The sequence below is a fragment of the Bombus pascuorum genome, chromosome 1 (genome assembly GCF_905332965.1).
Source record: "Bombus pascuorum chromosome 1, iyBomPasc1.1, whole genome shotgun sequence".
Taxonomy (NCBI): domain Eukaryota; kingdom Metazoa; phylum Arthropoda; class Insecta; order Hymenoptera; family Apidae; genus Bombus; species Bombus pascuorum.
The window spans coordinates 26,718,684-26,739,785 of record NC_083488.1 but is presented as its reverse complement, the minus strand read 5'-3'; the positions used below and the strand labels follow the sequence as shown (position 1 = coordinate 26,739,785).

The 21,102-nt window shown below is 43.3% G+C and overlaps 1 protein-coding gene across 2 annotated transcripts in view; it reads left to right on the top strand.

Moving 5' to 3' along the window:
• Window positions 1-5,410: 5,410 nt before the first annotated feature.
• LOC132908789 (transcription factor SOX-6) overlaps window positions 5,411-21,102 on the top strand; it is a 326,253-nt gene continuing 310,561 nt past the window's right edge. For both annotated transcript variants that reach the window (XM_060963168.1, XM_060963130.1), the window contains exon 1: window positions 5,411-5,878. In XM_060963168.1, the coding sequence (XP_060819151.1) occupies window positions 5,873-5,878 (6 nt within the window). In that variant the 5' untranslated portion in view covers window positions 5,411-5,872. The remainder of the gene's footprint in view (window positions 5,879-21,102) is intronic.

Sequence of the window (21,102 nt, the reverse complement as noted above, 5' to 3'; positions counted from 1 at the left end):
TTCTGGTCTTATTAAACTCGTTTCTAAAGAGGTTAAAGAAGAAAGGGTCCGACAGGGACGCCGTTCGAGCGGCAGCGTTGAAAAAGGTGCTTCGTTCCCACGTGTACGTCAGACAGTAGTTTTTCCGATTCACGATGAGCTTGCAAAGCTAAATGCTCGGTAGCCTGAAATCCCAGATTGTAATACCAGGCGGAACTCGCCGCGCTATTGTGTGCTCATTGTCCCGCTGAATGAAGAACATTTTTAGACACCACTTAGGCGCTCCACCTTGGGGTGACACACAACCGCGACTCATCCTTATCTCTGCTCCGTCTTTTTTCGTTCTCACGCGCCTCGTGTCCATTGTCTGCCACAAGCTTTTAGAACGGCACGTCATCCGCATTCTAAGTGAGCATCCAGCTGGAAGGAAATGCGCATTCGATCAGAGATTTCACTTGGTTTATTGGTACTGTATCTGTTACTTTTGCTGATGCAAATTTTGTTTCCTTCGAATATTAGTGTCTTGTCTATACGTTCGAAGGTAATTCAAGATCATGGAGGAATATTAATTTTTACTACGAAAAAAGCTTTTTACCCGGACAATGGCATGCTATAATATCAGCAAAGCGTTTCTCCATTTCTAAATTGTGCAAAATGGCAAGGCAGAACGGAAGATGCAAATTACTAACATCGAAGGTTACGGTTGATTCGGCGATTATGGTTCGACGAACGAATAAGAAGTCCAATAATGGAACAGCAAAGGTGCGAAACATCGTGATGTTTAACGATCGATCAAGCGATCGTTAAACGTCAAACAATATGCAACCGAGTAAGTAGATAGCATTTATGTACCAAGGGCCATTTATATTTTGCGCGGTCTACAATTTCGAAACACCTTGCGCGACGGTGCTCTTTTCACGAAGGCTGCGTTAATCGCCACGCGCGTCCGTCAAGCTGAATAAAGTAAATTGCACGAACCGATGCTTACGTGTCGGGAATTCTATGTGCCAGCCCTCATTATTCTAACAGCCAGCATTATTCAGTACAGTGTTCCGTATTGTCCGGAAGATAACAGCCTGTGGATTTACACTGTTCTTCGTTCTCTGGTCGACGGTTTTCGGTCTGCATGAAAAACTTGATAGCCTTAAGATAGCGGTGGAAGTTCTAACCTCCGGCAATCTCGAATTAATTTCATTTCTGCATTATCAAGTTCCTTAATGTCTTAAATTCGTGTATATTTAGTAAGTTAAAGCATATCTATATGTTTTAACTGTAATATTTAAATATTTATTAAAAGTTACTTCGAGCTTTAATACATTTAATCCATTTTAACTTTAATGATTCAATGATTCTGACTCGTTACATCAGTCTAAATTTATAATCGAAGATCCTTTAAAATTATTCCAATGATCAATCCAATCACATAAAGAATTACCTACCAGCAATATAATTTAACCAAAATAAATTCAAATTCCGTGACATTTATCCCGTGGTCAATGAAACCAGCCAACCATATAACTTGGACTAAAGTAATGGAACATCGAGGCGCAAGTTTCACGATTCGATCACTGTCCCATCGTCACTGTTCCTATGATGATCGTTGGATCTTCGTCAAACGCGTCTCTACTCGCCATATCTCTCGTGCAACAATGCATTCTCCTCATCGTTGTCTTGGTGCTCTGTCCTCGTGTATACCGGTCCAGGTTGCAATCAACGTTGCAACGAACGTTGTCAATCTCGCAGACGCAAAGTGTACTGGACGAGATGGCGAACGCAGCGAAACGATTTGCCGGAGCAGCCGGCGGGTAAAACTTCGTTTAGCATCGCATCGGGGTGAAACAAACCGGTCGCGTGCGTGTTCGCTGCGTACACGCCGAGCGGGGCAGAGGGTCAATCTCCTCGCGTCTTCTTCTTGTTCTTCCTCTTCGTCTTCTCTCTTTCCCTTCCGCGTAACTATCTTCTTGTTTCTCCTCTTCGCCCGTCCTCCGCCTCTTCTTTTCTTCTCTTCACCTCCTCCTCTTCACTCTCCACCCTCCTCTTCTCACCCTCTCCGCACTCGTCTTCTCCGTTGTACCCGCGTGTACGCTTATTGGCATCGTGCCTTTTTCTGCTCATCTTTTTGATTTTCTTCTACCACTCCTTGCTCTCCTCTATTCTTGTTCTTCCTGTTTCCCTTTGACCACCCGTCTGCGCTTGTTCGCTCGGCCGGAGGTCGGACATCATTGTCCCTGGACGTTCGAAAAGGGAAAGCAGCTTGCTCGGAGTGAGAGGGTGTAGCTACGGGGGGAAAAAAGAGGAAGATGACGGAGGAGGAGAAAGAACGAGACGCGTATTCAATCCAGTAGACGCGAGAGGTAATCAGTTACTTCCGTTGGGCTGCCATTAAATGCGCGCTAATTACGATTTTATACGGAGAACAGGCGCGCGCGCGCTAAGACGAGCTCTCGTACTGCTTCGCGCGGCCAGTGGAAATGTATTATTATGTCTCTATCGACGGCCGCCAGCCGACTATGAAAGCACAACGCATCGCTGCTAAATCGGAGCTGGATATTTTTGATTTCCAACGAGCCATGAGAATAATAATCACGAGATAATTAATTGTTGGCGTGCACGATGGATAATAATTAGAGGATTCTGGCTAGAGGCGATTTAAAAATCAGATGCTTGAATTTATTGGCTGTTTAGCGTGTTCGTGTGACTAGCATATTCAGAGTTTTGACGGGTTGCGGACGTGAATGAGTCATTATGGAAAATTATATCGCGGATTTGAATATGCAGCGATGAGACGGTAATGGGGGAAATCTGTTAATTACAGATGCTGTTATTTTGTGCATCGGTTCACGATCAATTTATCATATTTATTTTCGTTTGCCTTCATCGTATTATTTTCTTAGTTTACGATTTGAAGCTACGATACCCTAATTGCTTCAAGCGAAACACTTACGACTGATGGGCGAAATTATAGTGGCGCGCGTAAAGCGTTTATATCGTTTAATTTTATTTTAGCGTTTGTGTCTGCCTTTGATTGAAATTGCACGATTAGTTGAGCCTACATTTTTTTAATTTCGTATTATTCAGATATATTTCAATTTAGCTAGAACGCGAAATGTAAATTTACAGTTTCATACGAAAAGTATGACTGATACGACATACATTCGTTGTAACACCAATTTTATTTCATTAAGTATTTTTTCATTTCTTGTTAATAATGCATAAGTGTTTGTACAATTGAAAAGATAGAATACGATGTAGAAAAAAATCCTGTGATTCTGCTCTCGCGAATGAAACGTATCTCTTTATTCTTCAAAGTTGAAGAATTCACAGTTCGCTGACTCGATACCTCTGTTATCTGCTGAAATGAACAGCAAGAAAGCAACATAAAATACTAACATGTTCGACCGCAATGTTACTCAGAATAGCCATTCAACGCTATTACAGCCTTCCATAAGTCTCTAAAACAAATTCTACGCAAGCTTTCCGCGTGCCCTCCCCGTTACACGAGCGATCATTAAATTAACCTAGAGATTACGCGCTAAATTTCACGGAATACGCCGAACGTTCCCGTCGCCTGGCTAATTCATAGTATTATCGCGAATGTATCATCATAAATTTGCATACGCTATTACGACAATCCACGACGTCACGCGAAACGAATTTCCATAGACCATTAAGGCCGTTCTGACACGTTTACGTCCAAAGAAACTGCACCATCTACAACGAGTATAATCTTGAATTCTCTGACATTGTAGGAAATTGCTGAATTAATTTCCATTTTAAGAGACAATGTTTTATGAACAGATTCGCTTGAGAATAAATTATGAAAAGTTGTCAGGTTCGTTAACCCTAAAATGTTACTGATGATAATTGTAGAATCTAAGTGTCTGCAATTTGATTACAGCAGAATTCCATTTCAAACTAATCAGACCTAAGGAAAAGATTCAGTAAAATTATATCGTATGAACTGTGTTGCCCTAATGAGGCATAATAAATGAAATTCTACTGCAAGTGGTTCTACGCTAAAATTCTAGAACTATTAGGGATTTCTATCCCATCATTGCGAACAGAATTCAACAATGGACATAACCTCAGCATCCTGCCCATGATATCTCATCGAAATCATAGAATGCAGAGCCAAATTCTTTCTTTTCTTTCCTGGCTAAGTTAGCCAACGCTTTGGCGTTGTTGCACGCACGTGTGCAAAGGAATCGCCGTGAAACGCTAACGTTATAATAACGGTCGTAACAACGGCCAGAAGTCGTAATTTAAATTGAGTTTCTCGCTTGTCTGGCTGTAATAGCTCTATTGCACGCTACTTGGACGGAAACGCGAAGGAAAGACGAACGAACAGAAGATCGAGAAGAGGACGGAAAGTGGAAGAAGGACGAGATTAAGCCGAGAAAATGAGACGCTAAAGGCGTGAGGAGGATGACGAGGAGAGAGAAGATGGATCATAGCGGGTGGGTGTGAGTGATATCTGGCGACCCAAGTTGGGGTGCGCTGATCTAATTGATGGCCGTGCTGGGGACAGAGCCAGGATATGACGCGAATCCATTGTGGCCCACATTATTATAATATATATTATATACGTATCCTCTACGATCGGACAACGAGCGAGAATCACGCCACGGGGAAAGAAATGAGACAGAGTTACGTGGTTGCCCGGTGTAATAATCTGGCGACATTGTTCAACACGACAGTTAGGGAGAGTGGTCAGTAAGTGTCAGACAGATTGCGGGATATATCGGCGATAAGATATATTGTGGTGTTTCGTGGATGATATCGCGAAAATGATTTTTAAAGATTTCGAAGGTGATCTGCTCAGGGACTAATAACGTGAGGTGCTCTTTTGTGGTAAAATGGTTTGTACACTATTATTAATGGTTTGTATTTATTATTTAAATTGGTACGCGAGGTGATGAGTGGAAAAGATTGGATTCTAAGGTTTGGTATCGCAGTTATGCACATTGCCAAGAAGATATAAAATTCAAATTTTGGATACAGTAATATAGCATCAAAGAGAGTGGTGTCACGTATGAAGATTTATTTCGTGCTGGAGAGATAACGACAACTTTGAAGACACAACGTTCGGTTAGTTACTAGCTGAAATGCACGTCTGAGGGAACTTCCAGGGAATTTTAAATTGGAAAAATAAATTGAAGCTTTCTATTAACTTGCCGGAAACTTAAAATAACGGAGTCGGAAGGTGAAATTGAAGAAAGTTCAGTTCTTCGGAACAGAGCGCCGACCCAGCCTGTAACTTTCTTTCAGTGTGATACTCCGCCATTACCAAATATTTAAATTACATCAATTACAGAGATACTGTTCGGTAATTTACTTAAGGCAATCTAATCTCAACCAATTTTCCACTCAACTGTAATAGCACGATCTGTGAATTACGAAGGAGTACGTACCATCGAGACATTTCTACCCAATTTGCGGTGTTAAAACAAGTGTTCAACAAGACTAGCACACGAACAAAAAAATCAACTATTTCCATTATCTATTCGCTATTCAACAATAAAATCGCGAGTTCTGAATCATCAAGAGAAAACATTGTGCCAAGATATAATTCCCTTAATCATTTTTTAGAAGAATTTCAGAAAAGGCAGTAGTTTCTGTATCAGTGTTCTCCAGACAATACTTCGGTGTTAAAACAGCAGTGCTCAAAAAGATCCAAAGACAAAAAAACACGTCAAGTGCCTCCACCAGGATTCTACTCGCAACATCCGAGGCCCCAGCAGGCTGAGTTGACCCACGCTGACGGCAAGATCCCCGGGGGCGGCACGGCGCAGCTGGGTTTCGCGGCGGTAAATCCGAGGACGTGGTGCGCGCCGGTGGCGCGTCTTCAAAGTGGCAACTGCCGATCCCTCGGGCCGGCGATTCGTTAAAAGACATGCCGGTAAGTCGTGCATGCCTCGCGAGCGTGAAGCGAAAATTGAAGCGCAACCACTCGAGAACGAGAGAGCGATGCGCAGTCATGGCCAACCTTTCCAGGGCGAAAGTCTTGCGAGCCACTGGTTCTCGGCAGCGTTACGCCGTTCTGAAACTTATAATGAAGAAAATCCTCGAGACGATCGAATATAGGAGTGCGCGGTGATACACATTGAGTTACTAAAGCGAGAGCAACCGTGTGCAAGCACCATCCTCCTCGTCCTCCCCCCTTTCGAACGACGCGCACCCTTCTCCGGGTTCTCCACCCTTTTACCAGCCTTCGGATTCAAAGTGTCCTCGTTATAGCTGAGTGGATGTCGCTTGAAGCGAGACTGGCTCGCGCGACGTGCGCTACCATCTAACGTTTAATTGCATCGGACTTTGGCACCGGATATAACTTCACTGCCGGAAATTAACAGGCTTTAACTATTGCCCGTGAGCGAGGACACACGCGTGTAAATTATAGGCGCGCCAGCTTCCACAGAGAGATAGAAATAGATATTTGTACCAGGTCTCTGATACGTGGATAAATGTATACATGTGTGTGCATATATATATATATATATAGGTCGGTGGTGGAGGTTCACACGTGTAAAATTAGGCTATGGGAATAAGCGTGCACGCGGTGAATTGGTCGAGCTTATAAGCGTGTCCGCCTCTGGACGCCCGTTATTAGAAGATCGAGCGAAACGTCACGGCATGATAATTAATGTCCCGATACGCTAAGGCGAACCGGCCGACCGGGCTGGGGTTATTACCGATTATGCAATATGTTTGCGAACGCAGCCGGGATCGCAGCGAGTCCCGATCTTACTCCTCATCGGTTGCTCGTTTCAATTAGTTTCGCCAGCGCCGATCCCTCGTTCCAGCAATAAGATTTCGGCACCCGTGTGTTTAGTATCGAATTTTGTTGATAAAGCGTTGGTAATAACTGTTGATTTACGACGTTCGATTATTAAACAATACTCTCGCAGTTTCTTAAATAAAATACTTTTTATTTGTTCGTGAAAAGAATTTAGTTTTTGAGATATTTACTTCAATACTGAACGACTACTATTGTTTAAACCAAGTTATATATGTCTCCGCAGTACCTACTTTTTTATCAACTTCTTACAACCTCTCTCCATTGCAGTCCTTTAACACCAGCTTATCAAAAAGCTCCTTAACTTATCTACTTTCCGTCATATTCCCTTTAACACTCCATATAGAAGCTCAAACAATCATTAATTCATCGAAATCATCGAACCTTCCAGACAAATCGCAGTATTTCCAACAATTAATAAAAATATTCACGAGTTCGAACCAAGAATAATCACATCCTCTACGAATATTCATCGAATATCAATTCAAGCTTCGCTTAGAACGTTTAATTCTTAATCCGCGATATCCAAGCGTTTCAGCAACGACAAATCAAGACGCGAGAAGATAATTCTCCTGTAAGAGAATGAAGAATCTAGAATGGGGAGACCCGTGGTAGCACCGCGAGCGGTGGTCTCGGGTTCGAACTTATCGGACACCCGATGGGCACGGCCAGGGCCCGAAATAATTGCCCGCAGTGAAATATAAATGATACCAAGATTGTGGAGCGGTCCGAGGGGATGGGTTACGCGTTTGCCGCTCTACGGTGTCCGTGGCTCCTTGCCACGTGTGCGCGTATGCGTGCGTGGCCCGTCGACTGGCTACTTGGTACGCGAGACGTACGCGCACGTAATTGCGTGCCCGTCCTGAAATTATTCATCTCCCCGACCACGGCTGATCCCAGGCACCGCACGGACCGGCCAGCCACCACCGGAGCCAGCCCCAGCGGTATGATAATGCATAGAAGTGCCAGTCATTATACTTATACGTAGCCGGTGTATCCACTGCCCATCCTACCTACTCGCTACGTAGATTACACCACCTCGAGATCCCCTTTCTCTTTGCCTCGTCCTTCTGTTCCTCCTCGATTCTCTATGTTTCTCTCTACCGTCCTTTTACATTCGCTCGTCCCTTCTTCCTTCGTTCTTTATTCTTTACTCCCTTCGTTCACCATCGACGCGCACGTAGACGCGACTATCGCGTGTTTTGCATTGCATTGCATTGACATTTGATTAGTGTGCGTATTTGTGAGCGTATGGTTGTATGGTAAAATTTATGGAAGTACGCAATAGAGAGGGAACTGAGACATGTGTGCAAATTTTTTGAGTGATGTTCGAGATATCCGACAGACGTTAAAAGGATTTCGAAGCATTTGGGAATGGATATTTCTGGAAGAAGCAAATTGATCGATAGAAGCGGTGAAACTCCTCTATCGAAGTGGTATGTCTAGCTATTAGTCTTAGTTCTCGAAACATTACCTCCGTGAAAGCCTGTTTCACGGAAACCAAATACCAAAATTAGTTCGTCGAACGATCGAAACGACACCCAGTTCGAACCAACACGACGCAGTTAGTTTGAATAATATTTAACGCTTGCTCCCCATTAAGCGTAATTCCTCGATTCCAGGCATTCGTCCAGCGCAGCTAGTTGATCTTGTAATCTCGAGCTGCGCTGGTAACATGCAATTAGGTACACACGCGCGCGTTTACGGCGTGACGGGTTGGACGTGTCGCGTTCCGGCACAATGTATCCTCCCTCCTTTCCAGAAACTTCAATTACACGCGAGCGGCAGCGTGCAATTATGCGTGTACGCACTCTCGCGTGTGCGACAAGCATCGCCCTGCTCTCTTGCGCTCTTCGTTCTCGTTAAGGCGGCCCGAAGAGCCGTGAACGACCCTGGACAACCGTACGATTAACCGAATTTCCGACGAAGTTTCGCGTGTTCTCCGCGGACACGACCGCGGTGCCACGCTCTGATTTGAGTCATTAAAACTCACTTAGGATAATACCCGGGTGATTCGTTTTTAAACGGAACTCTCTCCCCCGAAGCAATTTATACCGAATTCTCGCGGTGCCCCGTGGCTCCACCGAAATGATATCGTCCGAGGTGGACGCTTCCAGACATGTAGCACCAAGAATAGCAATTTTGGGCCCTGCTCGGCATCGTAAACGAGAGAAAGAAACATTTTATCGCTGGTTCACAGGGATATTCAAACACAGTTCGAGTTAATGGCGAACTGATTGCGAACTGGCTAATCGTATTGTAACACACGGTCCCGGGGTTATTTTCCGAATTCTTCTGTGAGATTGTTTAGATAGTTACGTGGTACTCGAGGATAATGCGAATTCGAAGAAAACCCTCCAGACCCTAATTTTGGTCATTTAGATCGAGCGAAGTATTTTACTATTTGCCGTGTCAAAGAAACGGATGTTTATCGAAACGGTAGGAATCGCATGTAGGAATCGGAAAGATAGGAAGAGCACATACGCTGCGCGTGTAGAGCGGAAGTTTCGCGGCCGATTCGCGATATCCGACGTTCTATCCCACTCGCGGCGCCATTGCTGTTCCCCCTGTGGCGTCCTCTTTGTTTCTGGGGGCCCCGAAGATAATGAACACAATTACGGCAAGCTTTTTGTTCTAGAAATTACACAGTAGTGCTCGAATGCATCTCTGCGGCTGATTGCTATGCCCTGCCATCCTTACGGCGATACATCGACGTCCACCGTACTCCTATATACACTCTATTCCCTACGTGCATGTATTCTCGAACGCGACTACACGGACGCGTTTATCCACCAGCACCAGTGAAGAAACGAAGGATTACGGCAGGATACGAGGCTGTGTATGCGAGACTCGAACCACCTCGACGCGAGAAGACGAAGAGGACGAGAAGGGAGAGTCGCGCAAAGGGGCAGGCGGCAGGGGGACAGGGACACGGAGTAAGCTCTAATTGCATTCAATAAAGCAAATAATAGCAAGCTCATTAGAGCAGAGAGAGGAGCTGGCGAGTTGACCGCGGCTCGTATGCCAACCTGCCTACGCTCTCGAACGAAGGAAGAAGAAGAGGACGAGGATGAGGACGAGGAGGATGAGAAGAAGTAGGCTGGGGATGAGAACGACAGTGGGAGTGGAAGCGAGACAGAGGTCGGAGCCAGAGAGCAGAGAAACCGGGTAGAAACTGGCGGTCGTGCCGTCGTATCGTCGCGAGAACCACGGTCCAATGTCATTTATTGTCCCTGGTGGACAAGCGCAGTTTGCCAGAGCGCACCCCCCTGGCCAGGCCACGAACAGAACAGAGAAGCTGTGAGAGGAAAGGAGAGGAGAGACGAGGCGAGCCGATGGCCAGCCGGCCTGGTCTATATGAATGGGCAATAGCCATGCAACCATTCGCGTCCTTCGTTAGCTATTTATCCCCGTTTATTATTATTCGACCGCATCCCATATATACTCGCGATCCCACTCAACACTGTATACCGCGTAATCGATGAGTAGCTATTCCCAGGGAATGTCAGCCCGTTCCCTGGGATCTGGGCATCCACGGCAAGTCTTTTCGTCTCTTTCACAACACCGATCTTGCTTCTTCCCGTCGCTTGGTATATGTTACTTAATAGTCGTTCTTTCGTGGTATTTGTGTTTTGTTTCTGCATTTTGCTGCTTGGTGTTTTCTTGTCGTGGATGAGAAAACGACACGGCATGAGTTTGAAGTTTTGTTGGCGGATCGACTATAGTTTAATTCACTTTTAGTAAAATCTTCTTGGTCCCGTAATACAAAATACAATTAAATTCAACACGTTCGATGTAAAATACTAAAAGGATGGTAGAACGTATAAAAGTAAATCATAAATGTAGAATACGATTTTCCTGCATGGTAGTTGGTTTTCGAGTTAATTGAATTTGAACATTCGTCCAACACTCGATTAACTCTGGACTTAACCCTCTTCAATTCAATTCTTTTTCTACCTGCAGGCTTTTCAAATCCGGTTATTTTCCTGGGAGACATGTGTTATACTAACAAGCCATTTAAACGTATCATTTACAAATAAGACGTCAATAATGAATATTGAAGAGTCTCGTTTATCAACTAACAAATAGAATTATTCATGCTACGTGTAGGACTCTGTATGCCACGTTGCACGGAGCTGTATAAAACACAATTTTCATTTTATTTCATAAAACGAATTGCTCTTCTTAAAATAAACAAACGTTCCTAGTCGCCAGATAATTTGGGACTGAAAGGATTAATATGTAAAATTCATTACATCTCTTCAACTCCTATATAAACAAAACCGCAAATTGTTCAAATTTGACCAACCCACGTTTCGTATCTTCCCACGCGTCCATTCAGCGCGTAATTACTATCTCTACCCACTAGTCATGCGAACCATACGAAAAACCAAAAAAAGGAAAGTAAAATGTTAGGAAGCTAAACTTGGAGTAACGTCCATGGCGCCATTGACAACCGCATGAATTCCAGCTCGGAGGCAAATTAATCTACTCGTTTCCCTATAGATATAACAACGAGACGAAAGGAAGAAAGAAAGGAAGGAAGGAAAAGATGTGACGCTAGCAGTCGCGCGCGCCTCGCGAACAGCGTCCGTTTTTTCGTCCTCGGCCATAAAGGACAACACCTGAACCGGATCCTATTTCAGCTTAACAGGGAGCGTACAACGAAGACCGCGGTTGTGCCGTGTCGTTCAGGGACGCGAACAATGAACCACGCATGGACAGGAAAGCTCGTTCCGAACAAATCGAAGCCGTCCTTCGTGGAACGGAGAGACCGAACAACGGACAAAGAAAACGGAGAAGGAGAGAGCGAAAGATCGCGGGTTTCCAGTCGGTGGAACGGAGATAGATGGTAGACGAGAGCGGAGGAGAATCGGCCGCCCCCGACGCGAGTAAACGCCGGTAAGAATGGCGATTCGGCTAATGTATTCCGCGGTTCTGCGCGCTCATTATTCAGCGATAATTAATTGACGGCTATAAATAAGCGGCGCGTCCCGGCACCGCGTAAATAAATGGTTCGCGCGAACCGGAATGGTAATGGTGACTTTGACGGACCGTTTAAACTGGAATAAAGCTGGGATACCTTCGTTCTTCCCCCTGGGGTTTCCGTGCCTCTTCAACGACCCATCCGCGCACTCCACCTAACGAATATAACTCACCTGCCGAGGCACCGCTACCCTGCCTCGACCCGTCTATACAGTGTCGTTCTATACTCTCCTCGTCTAAATGCGTTTGTATACCCCACCATCTCTCGCCACTATCGCCAGGTCCAGGCGAATATTTACTCGTCCGACCGCTCCCTTAAACGTCGACCACCCTGTCCATCCTGACTTCGTCCGACGCGACCCTCGAGTTTGCACGGCGGTCTCGCTCTCGGCTCGTTTTACACCTCCGCGACCTGCGATCGGGTTCCTGCCGGGGACAATGAAACAACGATGTAATCGTTCGCTGTAATTCTTGCGTAGCTTGCTATTAGCTGAGGGGAGAACTGAATAGATTAATCGTAAGTGGTTAGGATGAATTATGGTTGTAGCGATACTTTGTTAACGTGGGTAATTGTCATTTAAACGTTATTCGATTCCTGATGAATCTAGAATGCTTGTTTCCAATAGACGTAGTTCTAATCGTAACTTTAGAAGAATTTTTACATTTTTATGAGTATACTTATAATTCTTCAATTATCGAATATCTAGCTTCTATTTTCGAAACCAGAGATGCTTACACAATTTAATTATTTTTATTAAGATGTACATTATTGGACAAATGTAAAATAGAATAGCTCTACTTCTTCCAGGAGTATATCGTAACGAGTAATTGCCTGTTAATCCAATATTTTTTCTGTTATTTATCGTAATTACATAATTACCACTACGTACATCGTGAATATTTCCTAAGAAACGAAGACGAAAATAGATAGTAATCGATAGATTTCATCGGAAATCGACGACTGTAATTAGAAACCAGAATTAAAACATTCTTTAATAGCCACATTCCTTTCGATAAATCTTGAAAATTGCTGAAGGTGCATCGAAAAAACAATAATACTTGAAAGAATCTTCCCAACATAGTTTTCTCAATCCATCGCATCGCTAGTATATTCGACGAGTCGCAATTTAGAAAATTGTAGTTATCAAGCCAGTTTCTGGCACTGCAAACAGCGGTTAATTGATCGTTATTATCAACGAATTGCCTCGGGGATGCTGATTACGCCTGGAAACGTTCCATTCAGCCGCACTGTTCAGCACGCCGTTGCCTAATTCTATTTGCAACAAGAACGCCAGACAGAGACAGGAATTACGAGTAGCTCGAGGACGAAGAGAGGGACAAGGCAAGCCTCTCATGAAAGCGGTACAAGTTATTATGGCCCCGAGTTCGTAATAACCAGTGGCTTTCCTTCACTTCCTCGTTCACGCCCACTGTTCTAACGTTGGACAGTGCACAATTAATTTCCAACGCAACAGTAACTAATCGCGGCTTAATTCCTCCATCGTGTACGCGGAGAATCGTTTCTTGGCGAGAAGCAATTCAACGATCATCCTTCGTCCGTGAGCATCTGAAAGATGGAGCTTCTACTCGACATGCTTGAATTATGCGAACCGGCCAGTAACCAAATTCGACATGGCGCCTGGTTTCTGTTGAGAATCAATAACGAAGCTGAGTGTTTAGTAAGCTGATATGTAAGGAATTAAGATTTGAAATGTCCATCAAGATTAGTACGTAATATGTATTTGATAGAATAATAAATTACGAAGCTAACGGTATCTAATTTCATCTTTTTGTTCGGTCAAAAAAATATACCTACTTTTAATATAAACTCTCGAGTAATCACATGGTAACAAATCTTTTTAATAACTTCGAGCAAATAACGATGAATACAAAGTACATTTTATTTAAAATCTCTATCTACTATCTGCAGAAATAATTTTCAATAATTTTCATAAAAATCGCCTTCAATAATAAACCTTGATCCTTAACCAATAACTTGATTAAATTCACAAGTAAAATTCGCTAATTTAAATTCATTTACGTATCCCTACTCAATATTTTCTGTCCTTGTATCACCGTTCTGAAGACCTAACCAGTTACCTCATTCCTTCCTCCGAATTCACGGAGCAACTTCATCGGTCTACTTCTTACCAGCTTTGCAGGTCGTATCTTACGTACATTGCATGCATCCAAACGAATCGGCTTTCTTTCCAACTTGCTTCCCAGGGTTCTTCTTTATCGGTGGCAAACTGCAACCGGACAGCAACAACGTCAAGAATGTTCGGTGGTCGCTGTTTCCATGCGACTGTATCGTTCCCCCCGAAACGCGATGGCGGACACGGTCCAGCCGCGGGGCGAAAAGGGTACGCAGATGCGTATCTGTATCCGCGCGAATCGCCGAAAAAAATAATACAATGAATCGTGGGCCTCTATCGGGCGCGTAATCTCGGGAGGACGCGGAATCCCGCCTAATAACCTTTCCGTCGATCGACATTGTTATGGGCTGGTCATTAGAGCCTCAGCCCCTCGCCCAACCTCCGCTCTCACCCGCTCGATGCTGCTTCTGGCCGCTGCCCTGCTTGGCCAAAAAACGTAGTGCGTCGTTTATCGGGCCCTTGCGCCGTTGGGTTTCATCGGCGTGCACTTATCTCAAGGGACTTGAAAATCCGGTCGCATTAAGATATCTATCGGAACAACGGATGTGCGCCATTAAACTTTTACTTTATTTAGCGCTCGGAGCGGCGCGCACTCTCCGCGCGAGTCAACGGGAACAGAGAAAGAGACAGGTCGGACAACGGCAACCAGAAAATCGACCGGAGGATGGGAAGATGAAGAAAAGAGAAGAGAAGGATGGCGGGAAGCGAAGAAGAAGAAGATCAAAACACCTACATTATAATTTAGTATTGATATTGATAGTTATACGTTTAACGATGATATATGTAGATTAATTAGTGACACGTTGTAAGTTAGAGATTTCAGCGGCACTAACAATTTTTAGAATCGACTATTTCAAGAATTTATAATTTTACATTGAGTAGGTCGAGTAATTGATTTGTAATTTGTTCAATTTACTTGTTTTATCACTGAAATTGCAATTCGTGAGGATTTACTTGTGACTTGCAAAATTTTCATTAATACTAGTTCGATTTTACAAAAGACTCGCGTTGTAAGATACGAACGACGTAAGGATAAAGAGAAGAATGGAACGAAACACGAGCAAAGTGGTGGCGTGCTCAGGAGCTTGTATTTCTTCACGTCAAGCGATTGTTCTTAGCTCTCGAACGTGTAATTATTATTTACGTTTACTCCTAATGACCAGGCTTCGCACGACACCATTTAGAATTGCTAATGGCCGCGCATCTGCGCGCCTCGGCTACTGTCAATAGATACTAAAACTCATTACCTAGCCCGACAACTAATTGGATACATTTGGATTGACGGAATGCCCGCGTACGATTGGTTATTAAATCGCCAACTCGCCAGGCACCAGCCAAGAGAATCCTTATGTTAATACCAGTGCTACCATTACGGAATAGGGACATGTACACGCGTCGCTCCCGAGTTTCTTTTATGTTGAGAATGCAGAATGGTTTATTAGTCTCTGACAAACGTTTCTTCCCAGGACATGAAGAACTACGAAGGACTACGAAGAACTCATCGGTAAAAAGCAAGTAAAAAATAAGAGGAGCGAAAGAATATAGGAAGAAAAAGAATCTACGAAAATATGTAATTCATTTCTAAAATAAAAATACTGTCTGGTTTATAACTGGTCGTACCTATCGACGCTTTGATAAAAGAAACAATCTGCGTATGAATTTTATTAAAGTCTATGTTGCATGTTAATCAAGTTAGTTGGTACAAAGTGTTTCGAATTAAATGATAGTACATTGGATCTGATCGTTTCATGGTTAATGGCCGCGAAACATATTAAAATTGTACCTGTATTCCTTGAAGCTGAATTCTGACTCCCTTCTACTCCCCAAGAGATCGTCATTTTCACGTCATTGAATATATTCGAAACATTCGTGCAAATACTCAGCTAATATACAAAAATTTCTTAACTTGACTAAAGAGCCTCGTTACTTCCATGAAACAAGTCAGTCAGGTATCAAAAGAGACAAAGATACAATCCAATTAAAGAAATTCAAGAGAAACGAAGAAGCGTTAGAAGGAATCGCGTCACAACGTCGGAACAAATCAGCACGCACACGTTTAACAACAGAAGCAGAGTTTTCCATTCGCTTCCATCGGTCACGCTCGCAACAAAACCCCTGAAAACAGAATGAAAACGAACGTCCTGCCGACGTAAACGATTGTTAACCGCTTATCTACTCCGAAGCAGTCGGTTTAACCGGAGAGTTACGAGCCTCGAACTCGTTACGCATGCATAGGCGCGAGCATAAAACACTGGAATTGCGCGCATGCTGCTTGCCTTCGTCCCTAAACAAGAGCTCTTCGTTCTCTTCATTGCCCTCTTCGTCACCCTTTTCCACTCAACGACGACTCGACCCGCGAGATTTTTCCAATTTCTTCCAACATCGACCATTCCGGCCACCATGGAGACTCGTCTTAAACCACGTCCTTAACCGTGCCAGCGAGACACTTAAAAGCATCCAGACGTTTCCTTCTCCGGATGTAGGGGAAAGTTTTTCACGGAGGCTGTCTCATGGCGAGGCCTTCCGGCGATTCGCGGGCGAGAAGGATGTCGGGCAAGGGCGACGACGGGCGTCGTTACTCGCGCTGATTTAGTTGAAGGCAGCGAATTTACGGATCCACCCTTTTTGCGCGCACGCCGGAGCCGTGCGGAATGGAGCGGAGTCTGCCGCGGCGAGGCCTTTCTCGTTAGCCGCCTACATTATATTACCCATCGAGGGGCATACATCATTCCCTCTTTATGTAAGTATCTATAACAGCCCGAGAAACATTTGCAGCTCGCGCTGCCTCGCGATCCACGGGCCGCAGACGCCGGCCCATGGAGAACGCTCGCGTGGGCAGCCGCGGCTCGCTCGCGGAATTGATGTACTGCGACTCAAGAACAATGCCTCGTACCTGGACGACGGACGCGCGTTGTCTCGGTCCGAGCCCACGTGCCCCTCCCGTCCTTTTTCGCTTCGTCTTCTCGCCCGGCACCGAGTCCTCGTCTGCGAGGCTTGAAATTGCTGTTCTTTTTTGCCAATTCTTCTTAGGGTTGAAAGCGGTCGCGATAGTGTAGAAAGTTGTTATGATTGATTGAGTTCGTTTATTTATTTTTAATTTTGTTACTTTATTATATAGCTTATTTAATTGTTCATCACGTACAATTCTATATTTTTCTATATTTTATGTTCTTTTACAACGAATACATACGAAAGATATTCGAATTGGAGACCGTTGCAAAAACAGAGTTATTCGTTAATAAATAATTAAATTGAGCAAAAAGAAGAAGAAGGAAAGAAGCAATGGCCAGAACAGTAAAAGAAAATCACATAAATCATTGCACAGAGAAGTCAAGCACAGCGCTCTAAAACATTACTGATTTTTAGAGAGTCATAAACGAGCAGAAAATCTACACTACATTTATAAAGTTTTACAGGAAACAAAGAAAAAGATAAATGCCGAACAAATTATGTCTATAAAACCTCTCAGTAACCAGTTCATAGATTTTTGTATACTACAGTGAATACGCATGGAATGGATAATTAAGCGTTAAAGCGGACTACTCTCGCGATTACCCTTTGATTCCATCTCGCGTTGCCGCTAATCAGAAGACTCCTATACAATGTTGTTGCCCCGTGTAATTCTCGATAGAACGATACGTTTCGATGGTATCTCGACGAACGGACATTGTCGTGAATCGTACTAGTCGTCCCGCCTTTGCAGATTACGCAAGAGCTATAATTATTGCTTCACATTGGCAGAAAAAATGATAATTACTTTACATGCTTAATTACGTTCTCCCTCTCTTTTCCTTTCTCCTTCTCTGTTCGAAGGCGGTATGCCCAGGGACCGGTAGGCAGCGATAGCGCTTTAATGGCAGAAGAATTAATTATACACTGCACGCGATACGAAGAAAGTACCTCGACTCTTTTTACCCGCGGGAAGATGCCGCATTAGGCGCTTAATTGATCGGACATTGCGTTAACGAAGATCAATGGCAGCTACGCCATCCGCGATCGACCAACAATCAGATCGAAAATCGAACGAATGCTTCAATTACGCGTCATTACTTATCGTCAAAGGACAAAAATACTTCAAAGATTATATTATATATCGTTCATGACGAACGAGTTTACGCTACATTGGCTCACGAAAATATTTGAACGTTCATCGTAGGAAACTTTTGTGTCAAATCATTTTAAAACTTCGCTAGCGTTATAACGAGACACGACAGTCACGATCATATTATCTAAATTTGAATAAGAACGATGTATTTGTTGCGAACATATATCTAGCAGAAAATTTTAGTATACAGCATGAAAATCGCATTTCCCTTCGAAGAACGATCACAGGTTCGATTTTGTCAACAATTCACCGGATTACCGTAAATTTTCCGCGACATAATAGCCGCGACAGTTGCGTGACGGAGATTTACGCTGGATGCACAGGTAAGATCAGCTTAGCCAGGTTAAGATCCGACGGCGTAGCGTACGTATACCAAATTGGGAGCAATCGTACGTCTCATTAAGCATCGAACGGTTCGGCCGATCCCGGGGGCAGAGACAATTACCGCGTGAGCGACAGCAGGCCCGAGATAATCAGCCGGATAGAAGGCGAAACGTGGACGTATATTTCACGTGGCCGTGGGTTCCTTCGATCCGTTCGTTTCCATCCGCGGCCCGCCGGTGTCTTACAATTCACGACAACGTCACCGGGCCAGATAGCATCGCGGCCAGCGAGCAACAATGCACCGGTGCCGATGCATACGACGTTCCAGCTACGGTAAATGTTTCGTCCGTGCACCTTCCCTTTGCCTTCACGGAGATTTTCTGCGATAGTCTTTTTGCCCCGTTCCTTCGTTTCTGGTTTTTGTTCAAACTGGGTGGACACTGACGAAGGTCAGTTAAGGGGTAATTGCACGAATAGGAGAGTCCTTCCAGGTTTGGAAAGATGAAGGTTTTATACAATGTTGATGTTAAGAGGAATATACTTACTTACTATTACATAGTTAGCTCAGGAATAAAAGACAATAAATAAGGAATAGATACGACTTGCAATAAATTTAGACAGTCATGCCCTGGGATAGCTGACGTGTACGTAGTTAATAAGAACAGTTACTCAGATTGTACGTATTGTCTACCATCGGAAGTTTGCGACATGATTCACGAGAGATATCTATCTTTGAAGAATAACCTCTTGTTCGACTATACCACCCTCTTTCAATTTGAAATTAATTAGACAAAAAATATGAAGAATACTAATTCGCTGCAGAAAAACGTTGCTTAAATGATCACTCTTAATCAATCAACAAAGCTTCTTATAATCAACCTTACGCTAAAATAATTTTCTCTGTACTTCGTACCATTTCCGCCGAACCAACTCAAACACATTAACCCTGTACATTGCACTGCAACTATTAATGAATATTTGTGAATCGACCAACAACATTTAAGTTGGAATAACTTCTAATTTGAGCGTCTCAAGGGGGAGAAGATATCGTGGAGGAATTCGAAACTGCCCGAAACGCGAGTCGCAAATCAGTGTTGACAGAGAAAGCTGAATATATATTCGCGAAGCGGTAATCCATCGTGAATCGATCCGTAGATATATCGGGCCGTGCGAACTGGAGAACCGTGGCTCGTCGTGTGGCCATGCCACATGCATGTGTAGTACTTATATACGTTGCCCGAGTATCGATTCGAGAACCGATGCACGAACCTAGCGTATAATCTGGCGTGCTCGTGACGAGCGGGCAACTTATCTCGTTACACAATCCGAATCTTTCGTACCCGATGAACACGCGCTTGCAAATTAACACGCGTCCTAACAATCGCGAGAACTGGGACAATGTTTCGCAAATGGGATGTCGTTTGGTTTCCAGCGCATTATTCGAGTAATATTATTCGATGGCATCTTTTACCGATCGTTGTATTACAAACTTTTTGAGAGTTATCACTTCGATGATTAACGAGGATTTGTGACTGGTATTTTCTTTAATAATGTTATTTTCATACTCTTTGATGAGTATTATTTAAGAGATAGCTAGGTTGAACATTTATAGTCCTTTCTGAATTATTGCATCAGACATGTACATATTGGTTTTCGAATCGCGATACTCGATTTGAAATATGTTACAAGGAATGAAAATTATGATTTAAAAAATGAGAACTGGCTAATAAGTTTCCCCTTTATGATTGCTTTAAAATATGCTTCCGATAGTCAATGTCTTGAGATTGACAGATATTTAAACGAATTCCTCTAATTTTACATTCTGCAACTGGTAACAAATCGTGTATGGGATTCGTTTCGCAACACGAATTCTCATAATCTCGGTGTAGCCTCGAGCGACCGTTTAACGATTGAATTCTTTGAACAGTTTCCGGGGAAAAGTTGCAGGTAGCGAAGTAAGTCAACAAGATTCGAGTCGCATAATTGCCGATTACGTTCCGTTCTGGTGTTATCGTGCTTCTGGATGATCATCCAAGAAACCTCATTAATTACAGACTTTTTAATTTTTATAAATTCAGATAGATGCTAAAAATGGCGCCTAGAAGTTACATTAAGAAGTAGTTTAGTTGAGTAATTTCTATAAAAGGATTACATATTTAAATTACATTTATAAACAAGACAATCCCCATAATACATAAATCATGGGTCAATTATTTTTAACATTGTAATCGGCCGACTAATTGATAGCAGAGAGTCAGATACAATTTAGCCATTACTAATTATGAAATAGGTTCGTTACCTATACTGAATTGCTCAATAAAGCAATCTGTCATTGTTACTCAGTTCTTTGAATGTTAGGTAGTAATGTAACTCACCGACAATGAGAAGATGGTGTCGAAATGTTATCTATGACTCACATGTCAACGTCACTTTGCAAGAATAACTAAGAAATTGAAGAAAAAAATGATAGCAAGTGCATTGATGAAGAAGTATGAAGATGTCTGACATCTGACAGCTGATATCGTTATATGCTCGCTTTAGTCAACTAAACTTTGTATGTAGGTACCTAATTGGGTTAACACGCAACGCGCAGCGTCACTTGCCGCAATTATTCATTTAAATCAATGATGTTTGCTCCGATATTAATTTATTAAAAAATTAATATTGCACCATATGCTACACATATGATACACATGCTAGAAACATACATTTGATAGTAAGTTGGAAATTAAAAAAGTTTAATATTTGTATGTAAGACT